This window comes from Melospiza melodia, chromosome 5 (genome assembly GCF_035770615.1).
Source record: "Melospiza melodia melodia isolate bMelMel2 chromosome 5, bMelMel2.pri, whole genome shotgun sequence".
Lineage (NCBI taxonomy): Eukaryota > Metazoa > Chordata > Aves > Passeriformes > Passerellidae > Melospiza > Melospiza melodia.
In genome coordinates this window covers 70,394,090-70,406,896 of record NC_086198.1, presented here as the reverse complement: position 1 = coordinate 70,406,896, position 12,807 = coordinate 70,394,090, and the positions used below count along the sequence as shown (strand labels likewise).

Sequence of the window (12,807 nt, the reverse complement as noted above, 5' to 3'; positions counted from 1 at the left end):
AAAATATTCCTACAGTTCAACTGCTCTAGCTGAGTGGTGGCCAGATTCAGCTCAAGTTGAAGTTATTTAAAATATATAAGGATTTTGGTACACATTACCCAATTTCTACCATTTTCACCCAATTAAGGCTTGAAAGTTTATTTGATTATCAGGTAAACTGCCTTGAGGATGAAAAATGCTTCATAAATGAAAGTGAGAATTACATGATTAGTGAATAAATAAAATTTAAGATTATATTTTGCTCCCGAAACTTGTTTTCAAAGAGCAGAGATAACCACACATTCAGTAACAATAGTAGTAGTTCTTCTCCAGTGTTCACAGTGTTCCACACATTACCATGTCTTACAGCTGCACAGAAATCACAGCTCTGCTCACCAGAATTTGTATGAGGATGCTATAAGAAACTTTATTCCAGATTCTGCTATTACTATTCCCACTGTTAAGCTGCGAACCTACCTGGACCTTCCTTTCAGCCATAGTGATGTGATTGGTAGTAAAACTTGCTCTCTAAGCATTTGTGATGTCTGGTTTGCAATACTGGGTGATGTCTGTATCTTCTGTTTCCACATCTTTGGTTCTGCCCTGTACATGACTTGAATATTTCTTTTCATATGTGTGTCAAATTAAATCCAAAGGCTGTTTCACTCTGTCTTATTCCAAATTTCATTCAGCTTTGACCTCTTTATTTTACTCTTGCAGTGATTTGGAAAAAAGTCTTAATCAGCCTCCGCCTCTTGACTTTTATTTGATCCTGGTAGGTCTCTCCATTCATCCTGGGCCAACCTGCAAACTCTGGGGTTTTGACTCCTTTGCAATTTCTGTATTCATGGTGAGATGAAATGCACTATTAGCACCAGGTGAAATGTTTGTGACTGGTTAAACTCTGCATTGTGCAGTGAGGCAGTGAGGCTGAGTGAAATTTAACAAGGTGAGGCAGGGATTTCAAAGTACTAGTAAAAAAATTAATAAGAGGAAGTTTTTTCCAGAACAGATAATGGAAATGTCGTGTTGCCATATATATATATATGTGTGTGTGTGTGTGTGTGTGTGTGTGTGTGTGTGTGTGTGAGTGTGTGTGAGTGTGTGTGTGTGTGTTGAAAATGGTTGTCCTATTTTTCTTGAATTGGTACAAGATTTTTAAGTTGCACACAAGCACTCAAGGAAATTGATATCTCCAGAATTGTGGAACGTGGTTTTCTATGTCATGTATTTAGTAATATCTAATAAATATCATTTGAAGTCTGGTGATTACATTTAAATGAGTAACCTTACAATTTTCTCCTACCATATCTGACTTTTCAATTCAGATTAAATTATATTTTTTAACATTTCTCCGGTTATCTGGTGCACAGAACATAACCCTGTTTAATGCAAAATGATTAATCTAATTCATACAAAAGAATAAGGAACAAAGATACAGGTAAACATCATACAGCTTCTAGGAAAGTGCATTTCTGAAGTGAGAGAAGTTCTAGTGAAGTTCACATACAATGAATATGAATCCTGCCACTGGCAACTATTTCTTGGTTTCTTAATTTGTACACCATTAATTCTATTTCCTCAAAATGTTTTAAAATAATGGATTTGTGAATATTTAGTTCAGTCATCTCCTTTGTTTTAAATTTCTGTCTCCATCCTGCAGTCAAACACTTATGTTCTAATAACCCAGGAATAAATTTGAAGGTACTTCAAATATTTTTAATTTTAAAAGAAACATGTACTATGAGATATGAAATCCTCCAACCCAGTCCTCTGATAGTCTGATGTGCCATAAATCTTACAGTGTGTTAGCTATAAATGCAACATGCAGTTTGGCAGCTATGTTTGATTTCAGTTCCTTAAATGAATATGAAGGGATAAAGATAATCCATTTAGACAGGAGCAAGAAACTCCAGTCCTTTATTTACCTCACTTTTGAGAATGTAAATTGTGTTTGTTAATGAACAACTAAAGGAAAATCAGCAGACAACAGGAACCTTTCAACTCTTGGACAAAATTTTAGACCTCAGTAGCGAAATCCTTTTCCACTCCATTAGTCACAGGTAAAATCCCAGGCTGAAAGGGCTCATTGTTTCCTGATTTAAAGGTAGTTCAATTCTGGCTGATTTTTATTCTCTTCAGTTTTAGCTGAAACTTTGAAGCTCAAACATTGACAAGGCCAATGGTGGTGTGCTTTAACTGGGTACAGCTCAGTCATGCAATTGTATGTATATTCTACCAAGACAGCTCAGAAAATACTTGCAAAACTTTTTCTTTTAAGATACTTCAGATTCAATCAGCCCATGGGGGGAAATATTCTCGGAAGTCACTTAAAATGTGTTGATCACATTAAATGAAATAAAAAGCAAGCATCAGTATTCTTGTCATCTGTAAGAACACAGGCATCTGACTTTCAAAAACGTTGTGTAACAACCAACATCAATACTTAGCCTTAGTATGGCTCCAGCTGAAGTCAAAACAAATTGAATGGAAGTGAGATCAGCTACAGAGTTTATTTTATGTAAAATATAAACATGTTAATAGGAGAAAATACTGTTTTCTTATGTTACAACCTTAATAACCAACATGATTTTTATCTTACAGTTCTGCAGGTGGTGCAGGGTTCAATTACATGTACATGATGATTAAAAAGAGCAGATATTCATCTGTACACATACACCGAATATTGTATGCTGTACTAGAAATCCAGTATTTGTATGTGTCCCCAACTGAGTGCCTCAAATTCTGCTACCTCTTGTTCCATTTAAAAAACTAGCACAAAATTTAAGTAGTTTTATTATGATTGCATCATTTTGACAAGGTAGAGAGGGACTATATATTTACAAACAGATACACATATTCAAAGCCTCTGAAAAAAACCAACCCTTTCCATATTTCATCATCTTCTCTTTCTTCTTCCTGCTACCCTACATTCATATCCATACAGGATGTGGTTGCTTTACTCCTAAAGCATCATGATAAGTAATGGAGCTTGTGTTAGGTCTTTTTAAATGAAAGCCACTGAGATTAGAAAATTGTCTCCAGGAAAACCACTGGCACCTGTAACATGGCATCCCTGATGTTGCTCTTGCTGTTAGAATGAGAGTTGAGAGAGGACTAGGAAACAATTTAGTCTGTGGCCAGAGTCTGGGGTGGGACATTTCAAACATGAACACCATTGCAAATACAAAGCTGAGGTTTAAGCTCAGCCCCTCCAAGGAATGTGTACCAATTAATGAGATTCTGGGGAGTGGGGACAGAGGGGTTGCAGATACTCATTAATTATCTACTGCAGCAAGCAATGTTTTGGTGAACTGCAAGATGTCTTCATGAAGGGCTTAGTCCTGCCACTCTGGAATCCTATGAGAAGGGTCAGGATTATCTAGAGGATGGAGATTAGAAAGCTGCATGTCAGTCCAGCTTCTCCCACAGAGCTACTGTGCTATCACAGAAAAGTTACTTTTTCATATTCTTGCCACCTGCCACAACCTTCATCAGAAGCACTAGGCTGTTAAATTGACTGCAGTGAATGGCACACACAATTTATTTTACATAGTACAATAATCCCAAATCTTGATAACCAAATGAAACAGAATTTATTGAAGAATTATAGCAAGAGATCATGAATAAAGGGAGTTATTTGCAGTTTTGTATTGAATCAGTCAGGCAAAGCCAGCAACCAAACCTCCTAGAGGGTTAAGAATCATTAGTATGTAAAATGGTGTGGGTTTAGCCAGATGGTCCCATCAGGTGGGCACATACCTCCTGATAGGTGTTATTTGATCCTGTATGCAAAAGAACTGTGCTATCTGAATACATTTTGTAGACAGGTTCAAGCAATCTCTTTGAAGTAATGCATACTAACCGAGAAGAAATTAAATGGGTGTCTATCAAGACTTGCCAAGGGCTATTTACATAGTAAGGGCCATGTTAAATTGAGAAGAAACACCTCAGGATCAGAACAGATGCAACAAGAAAAAGTTCTGGTCTTTTCACTGATCAAAGAAAATACAGTATCTAAAGCACTAGGAATAACCCTTGCATTAACAACACGGAAAGTCACTGGCTTTCTGATATGGACACCACAGATGCTGCCCTCTAAAACCCATCATTTTACACAAGCATTTATCTTACTTCATTATCTCTTTGCTTCATATTGGCCCAAGTGAAGAGAAGAAAGATGCAAAAATTTGCTCTCCTTGCCAGCACACACACAGTAGCCAAGAATAATTGTGGCTCATCAGATTATTCACAGTTGAGACCAAACAGAGCATTTATAAAGCAGCAAAGAGAGCAATACCTGTATTATCAGCTGACTGACAGCTGACTCTGTGTCTGGTAAAAGAGAATTCTCCTGTAAGAACTAGAGCTTTTCTAAATTTTAGTCATTGATAACTGTGTCACAGATTGAAGTACTGCAGTCATCCCCAGATGGGTCAGCAGGCAGAGAGCACAAGAGGCTGTGAAATGTGCAGAGTGCAACTCATCAGGTACGTCTTATACATGAACAAATATGTATGAAAATGCTTGGGCTTTCCAATTTTACAATCCAGCTAGGACTACAAGCCTAAAAATGGAAATTGAGTTGTAACTAGAGATATTGGATCACAAGCAAACAGTTCCAAAAGCAGTAAGATAAAGGCAAAATATTAAGCTGATTGGAATTTCACAAGATTGACATTGTTGCTTAAAGTGCTTGGGTTGATTACATTTTAAAAAATACATAAAAATTAAAGCAAAACAAATAGTATTAACCACATAAGTTATTATACAAATACAGTAACAGACCAACAAAAGAAAAATAAATTAAAACAAACTCTTCTAAAAGATATTAGCAAAGAACAGGTACCCAGCCAAAACTTAATAAAATTTCTAGTATTCATTCAGCTGTAAGACACTGCTCACAACTACCAGCCACATGCAGCAAAAAAGAGATAAAACAAAAAGGGTTTGCTGTTGAGAGGCATCAAATCACTGGCAGCTGCAAGCTGTCAGCTCAGGTGCCAATACATGAAGTTGGAACAGAAGAGTGACTGAAATGTAATGTCTGAAGAGAAAAGGTTGTGGTAACACTTTAGGATCCATCATGTAAGGTGAATTTCAGTTGAATTTACACTAAACCTGATAAGAAAGGAACTCCTGCTTCTTTGTTTTCTTTGCTCCAACTGCTAAAGGAACAAAACTTTTCATACATAATCTAGCACTCTGAGGTAACTAAATTGTTAAAATAGAATTGACAGGAGTAATTTTGGGACATAATTTCAAAAAGGTGTTGTGTTTCATTGGTATGGCTTTTCCATCACTCCACTCTTCTGCCTCCCTCTGCTATATCCCCACATTAGAAATGCCATAAAATCCCGACAGCCTGTTCTTGGAAATACAGCTGAGTTCTGAGTTCATCCTGTAAGATAACTGATTCATCAGCACTGCAGTGCTGTGGAAACACAGATAAGACAAAAATGAGGTTTTTTCTCAGTAAAGAACATTGTAATAGTATTTATAAATGGATAGTGCATCTCAGCAACAGCATGGGAAACAATTGAAATACTCCAATTGTTGTTAGACCTAATATACCTAGAACTGACACCATAAAATACAGTCATTTTAGGGAAGCACACAATAGTATTAGAGATCTGTGCTAGCATTTTGTTTTCTAGCTGCTAGCTGAAAATCTTTTATTGTCTTAGGTATTTTTCCATTATTTCGTAAGGGACTGGAAATCTATGCATAAGCATAAGAGAAAAAGGATTATGCTTTATTTAATCAACTGAAATACTTTACACCATAAGACTGATCCTGTGGGGATCCCAGTCCTGCAAAACCTGAGTGAATGTGCTTAATGTCACAAAGAAGAGTTCCTCTGCCTAGACTGGCACAATTCATAGAGCTGTGACAGACAGCTTTTGGACTGATGTAAGACATTCAGCGCACTGGAGACTGGATCCAATCTACAGAATTGTGACCACAACTTTGTTAACCAAAAGAAAATGCTCCTTAGTTTAGCCAATGTTAATATGAACTGTGTATTCCACAATGCTTCAGAGCTGATGTCAGACTACTGATGCTGGACTGGCGTGATACTGGTGCTGTGATCTTTCCATGGGCCAGCATGAATTAAAAATGCTTTTTCATACTTTGTGAAGCAGCTTATTCTAGTAATTTTCCTCTCAATAACTTACTGCAATGATCTGTATGTTTTACAATCTAAAGCTGTCTTGCAGTGGAGAAAAATAGATTATTATTCTGCAGTTTAGCATTTAAATATTAATTCAAACCATTAACATTTTTAAAACCAATTTGCCCATAGATCTATTGAAATAAGGAATATGTTTCCTAAAATGAAACTGATTTAAAAATTATTTTTATGAAAATTTACTTTTCATATAAACATGAGCCCAGAAGATTCAAATTAAGACCTTAAGAATATCTGGGTTTTTTGGATCTTTCAAAACAAAAGAATGCTGTGAGAATGTTCAGCAGTAAACTGCAAAATACAGACCTTTGGTCCAGCACTGATTAATGCTGACCTAGAAAGTGATTTCATTCATAGTAAGGAAACCTTATTCATTTTAAAAGTCCAGTAATTTTCATCTTTTTATACAGAAATTCTGAATGTTTGTAAATAAATCAATTAAAGAGGGATTTGCAGGTTTAGCTTTTCAGAGGAAAAGCTCCCGGGTCTCAGTGGGAGTTGAAGTCTTCTGTAAGATGTCTGTCTTCTGTATTAGAGACAGAACATTTCATTCTAACATCAATAAAAGAATAAGGGCTGCATCCTAATTATGCATGTCTTGAACCTGCATACCAGCCTTCATTCATGTGAGTGATCTCTGTAGACCACTACTCTCATTCACTTAAGTCCTCTAAGGTTACATTCTATGTCTCCCTTCTTGCATCAGTATAATAACATGATAAATCACAAATAATCTTTGCTGAAAAGTCCACTTCTGTTTCTCATTTAGTGTAAAGTGCTACATTGCCTTAGTTTAAAAAATGGCCATTGAAAAATCCAACTGAACTTCAAATGATGTCACAGTAGAAGCTACTTAATTTTCACCAATATTTCACAAAAGATATTTCACATTCACAGTAGAGAACAATGAAAAACACTATTATCTTTTCTACAGAACACTAAAATATGAGATGCAGCTGAACTTCAAAAGCCATTTCTTGAAAGGGATTGTTGGCCATAAAGTGTCAGGCAGGCTTCTTAAAGAAAAAAGACAAAAATCAACATTGTCTGATAAATACATAATGAGTGAATAAAATATAACAGGTAGAAATAAATTTTGTGGGGTGAGAATATTTCCTTATAAATACTAGAACTGTCAGTCCCCATGAAGACAAAGAAGAGTTTTTTTGCTGTATGTCATTGGAATAGGATTTTGGCTACTGAAGTTCAAGAATTGTATAATGGAGTGGAAGTGGCAAACTGAAGAAGGTAGCTACCCAGCATGACCACTGACTCAAGCCACTATCAATCCCTTCTCAAACCCTATTGATACTTTCTTCTACATCTATTCTTTGCCAAATTCAGGTATTCAGGTGAATTCAGAAATTTTATTACCCAGTGCATGACAAGTGCCATCCAAATTAATCCAGAAAAATCACAAACTTGGTCTTTTGTACTAATTTTGAAATCCAGCACTCCAGATCCCTATCTGTTTCTGTGGTGACAAAACTCTGTCAAATATGACCAAAATGTTAAGGATGATATATACATGACAGCATGTACACTAGTGGTTGGTATGCATCATATTTCTAAGAAATTGACTCTGTCTTGAGAAATGAAAATGGGACCTACAGATGTTGAGAAAATTGCAGGATCAAGTTGTGTCGTATGTACAAACAATGCTTATTTAAATGGATTGGATAATTTCAGTCCTGATGGATATGTTACATGTGAGCAGTGTTGCAATCACAACACAATCCAAGTAAACTATATAATTTTAACAAAAATCTAAGCTCAATCTTTATAAAAGCAACTTATCTCTGTATCATATGTGCGATCTTACTCCCTTTATTCCAGTGCTCTGTAAGTTCTGAAATCTCACCTCATCTGTACTATCTCATGACAAAGTGGCTGAACATACAGAATCACTTAGTTCCAGTGTAATTTAAATCCCTCTATGTGAATTTTAGGTCTGCAGTTACACTCTGAAAGTTTTTAACAATCAAAATTTAAATGATTTTGGAAGAATATCTTTTCTGCAGCAGAGTAACATGTAAAAAAATCCCCTATACAGCCACAACTCAAATAAACATGAAACTGATTTTTTTCCTTACACTTAAAAGGGATAAGTACATGTCAGGATGTATTTAAAGGAATGCTTTGTAAATCAACACACTCCAAAACCATCTAGAAAGTTTTAAATAATTTTGTCCTAAATGTAATGAACACTTTCATATAAAATACTACTCTAGCTGGATTGGGTTTAACAGTTGACATCCAAATCTTATTATCTGTAAATGTTAGTCCATATAAATTCCACTAAAATCTGACTGCAATTAGCTCTTCAATCAGACTTAAAAACTACAAACAACCCCCCCCCTCTAAAACAAAGTTCTGAATGTCAAGACTGGACGGTCACAGTCAGCATCACATAAACCATGGAACAGGAGACAGTGTATTGTTGTTCAACCATCCGGGATGTGGGCTGTGTAAAAGTCACTCTGGGGGAGCTGGCGCCTTCCTCTACGTGCAGCATCCTTGTGTGCAGTCACCACGGTTGCCAAGTCACTCTCTTGACTGGTAGAATAAAATATAGCCAGACTCTGAATTTTTTGATATATCAGAGGTCAGACCGTAGAATTCTTCAATAGCTTGAGCGTCTATTTTCTGCAAAATAAATATTTTATTAATATGCTGTTAGATAAAACAAATACTAAGTACAGATTAAATTACTGCAATTAGCAAATACTGTTTGCAATTTAAGCAGTGAAAGGGTAAAGATTAGGGGCTGAGCCTTGCTGATCTCACTCATGAAATTCATAGGCATGTTTCTGTCACTGAACATAACTGAATTAGGCTTTTTCCAATAACAGAGACACTCCTTGGAATGCAGTAATAAACACTGTTAAAACACATAAATGTGACCATGTTTCATCCCATCTTTCTCAAATTTTCAGAAATCTTTCTCAAGACTTGCCCCATCCAGCATCCCAGTTCTTACTTTCCTTACCTCTCGGGAAATCAGACTCAAAACCCCAGTTTTGCCAGTGGGCCACAATGACATAAAAGGGTTTGCATAAGAATGAATTTCAGAGTGTTCAGACAGAATCTGCAATAGCTGTGGGACAGATTCTACTCTAATCTACATTCAGGCAATCCCAGATCAACAACACAATTCAGACTTTCTTGTAATTTCCCTATTCAAAACTAAAAATTCTACAGAAATACTAGCTTTACCTAGTTCAATTTTACCAAGTGAAATGGTTTTAATGAATTAAATTTATTTTTTTAGATACAGAAAACATTCAAAATTAAACTCTTCAAGTCTGGTATTAAAAACATTTGATCTTGCTATGAAATAAAAAAATCCCTCTGACACTGACAGAGCACAAACTACAGGACTAATAATTTTGTTCACAATTTTTCTTCCTAACAGAATTGAAATAAACATTACAACCAAACTGTGGCTTTGTAGACTGTGGCTTTGTAGTCTCTACCCAGTTCTGGATCAGAATTTTAACCCCAAGCAGGGAAGCATACATTAATAAAAAAGTTGTGCTCATGACCTTCAGCATACTGACCTCTACAATGTCATCATCAAACAAGAGCCAAAATCCATGACTTTTCACAATAGTAATGTAATGCCCTCGATTAGGTCCACTAGAAAGAAAAACAAAAACCCAAAATATTAGAATGTACTATTGAGTCCATTTTGAAAAGTCACATTTCTTTATGAATGCAGAATTATAACTAAATGTTATAAAAATCATGATAAATCCACCTGTAGTGGTACTCTAGACATTTAGTCCTTTCCATTTTTATTTTAAGTTGTTGCAAAGCTAATCAGCTGAAAGCTAAAGGTGTTATTTTCATCTGTACCAGGACCATTTAGCGAATTATCCTACAGAACACTTAACAAGTTGCTCATGGTAGGCATCAAATGCATTTAAAACTGCAAGAACTAAGCATAGGGGGGGAAATGGACCAAAATGATCTGTTGTGAGACCTACATGATGACGTGTATGTCTCACAACAGATGACATGAAGACACCCTTTGGCCTTCAAAGAGTCCTGGCTCCCAACTTTTTTAAGGGGTCTTGTGAGGAAGGAGGTAGTTTTATCAATTTAAGCCAAACTTGTGACTTTTGGAGACCTGAGACATTATTTCTTAAACAAGTACAGATTTACAGTGAGGGATGTTGGTTAAATGGTCCAGCCCAAGACACGTGCAAGTCCATGCAGCAGCAGGCTTTAAGTCCATATTTTGTCAGGGGTAGCTCAGCCCTTGGCCAACACCTGCCAGCAGCCTGTGACACAGATGGAGGCCCCTCACCTTCCACAGTGAACGACCACAGCCACCAAGTCGTACATGCGATCCAGGTTGACGGCGTCGCCGGAGGTGTTGAAGAGCCGCAGCTCCAGGGGAAACACGACCCGGTAGGACAGCTTCGTGTACCTGTGCAGCTGCTCCATGTACTTGAATCTCTTGAGGTGTAAGGCAAGAATCATTGGCAGTTTTTTTACTCTCATCCTGTGAAACCATTAAGAATGCGTATAATGAACACCAGACCAGTTGAAGGCCATTCTCTCTTCCCTTAATAAGCAAATGGCTGCATTATAAAAGCACTTTGTAAGTAACAATAATCAACTAGAAGTGGCCTTTACACTAAGACACATGCCTTTAAATTTTTCTGCAGGCTCTCTCATTCACACAGAGAATGCATTTGGGATGAAAGGTTTCTAGGTATTTAAACAAAATAAATATCAAGGAGTAAGTTTGCCAGAGCCCAGGAGGAGCATGGGGAAACAGCCTGCTCTTTGCTTACCTCTTCTGTGCCTCTTGTTTACTGCAGCAAGTTTCACAGTAGTATTTCTGTTCACTACATAGTGTCTCTGTGTTACTGAAGTCTCTGTAAAAAAATACAATCATCAGCTCTTTAAGGATATGAATACATTTACTTGGGCTGATGAACTGGAACCCAAAAGACACACAGGATGAAATCTTCACCCATTCCAGTTTTCTAAAACATCTGAAGCGACTGTACTGGGGTTTGCAAATGGAGTTAGGGTATCTGGCTGCTATGACAAGTTATATTGGGAGTTGAAGCCCTCTGTATGATACCAATAAAGGTCAGGTGTCTCAAAATGGGGACCTCGGTCTGGTCTCTCACATAAAGGTGCTGCCCAGATTTGGGTATAATCACTCAATTCATTCTATTTCTTTTTAAATTATTTGCAGAATAAAGCAACTTTAAGTGCACTTCTGCCATCTCCAAATATCTCGCATTTTATGGTGTTCTTCCATAAGAAAGATTTGAATCCTCTTACAAAGAAGAAATAAATTGAACTTAGTTTCCTGCATCCTCTAACCTTCTGAACAGTTATCCAGAAGTTTATAGATTATACTTTTCCATTTTCTAAAAAAGGAAAGAGGCAGCTGGTATAGAAAATTTTGTAAATCCTGATCAAGTAAATACACTTGGAGATATTTCTGGATTGAGCTTTTAAGGTGACAAAGGCAGTGGAAGGCTGGTCTAATAGCATCTCTCAGCTCACAGAAAAGATTTGCTGGAAGTCACAGTGCTGATATGCTTTGGAGCAAAATTTAAGGTGCCTAACACCACTTAACGGTAAAAAAACCCCAGTAATTATTTTTGTCATCTCTTGTGTTACATTGCAGCTGAGCAGGAGTTTTGAGAATTGTGAACGCAGATATAAGCACCTATCTTCCATTTTAAACACATGGGTTTTCATGTAACTTTGGGCCCTAAATAGCTATATTAGAATTCCAGAACTGTCTTATTGAGCGTCCCTACCTTGTACCTGACAGGTTTCTGAACTTCAGGCAAATTCAGACACAAATAAATTCACTTCTATTACTGCAATTCACATTCATGGAGGCTGAATCCCCACTGTCTGCAACTTCAGCCTGCTCTCACAGCAGGCAGCACCAGAATTGTCTTACAAGACAAAGGGAGGACTCTGGGTGATTATTTCTTCCTGACATCATCACTACAGGGGTAGGTGGGAGAGATGAAGACTACAGAGTTTGCTAGGGCATAGATATTAGAAGTTAATTACCTAACCTCATAGAAGCTTAAGGTTGACAGAGCATGACAAAGAAGCACTTCATATGACTGCATAATATTTTTTAAAACTGAGATTACTTTTACTGATTTATTTTCTTTATAAGGTCTTAACACTGAGGAGAAAAAGCTGAAATTTAGAAAAAACACATATTTTGAAAGATAAGTTACAGCTAAATTTTGATCATAAATATTATTTTTTATCTAAAAGAAAATAAACATTGTTACTGGGAAGGATTTGCTTCAGTAGTAAATACTGATCTCAATATGTGATTTCACATTTGAATTTAAACATAAAATTAATTTGATTCAGCAAATTCCTCTGAAAAGCATGGTAACCTTTCAGGTAAGTGAAGAGCTGAAATTTTTGAAAATATTAAAGATGAGTTATATGTGCAGGGAATGTAAGGCTCAGTAGAATGTGCCTGTGAAAGTTTTAGGTTGGCTGTTAGAGAAAGAGTCTCATATTTATTTTCAAGGCCTAGAGTCTCAATTTTAGAAAAAGCAAACAAATTTGGGGAATTTATTAGTTTTCTTCTCATCTCAAATTGAAGCAAGGAAAAATGTTTT

The 12,807-nt window shown here is 36.5% G+C and overlaps 1 protein-coding gene across 1 annotated transcript in view; it reads right to left on the bottom strand.

The window, feature by feature from the left end:
* Positions 1-2,473: 2,473 nt before the first annotated feature.
* Positions 2,474-12,807, bottom strand: part of USP46 (ubiquitin specific peptidase 46) — a 34,570-nt gene continuing 24,236 nt past the window's right edge. The window contains exons 6-9 of the mRNA XM_063157285.1: positions 10,978-11,061; positions 10,485-10,682; positions 9,733-9,811; positions 2,474-8,818 (exon numbers count right to left, since the gene is read on the bottom strand). Coding sequence (XP_063013355.1) covers positions 8,717-8,818; positions 9,733-9,811; positions 10,485-10,682; positions 10,978-11,061 — 463 coding nt within the window. The 3' untranslated portion in view covers positions 2,474-8,716. The remainder of the gene's footprint in view (positions 8,819-9,732; positions 9,812-10,484; positions 10,683-10,977; positions 11,062-12,807) is intronic.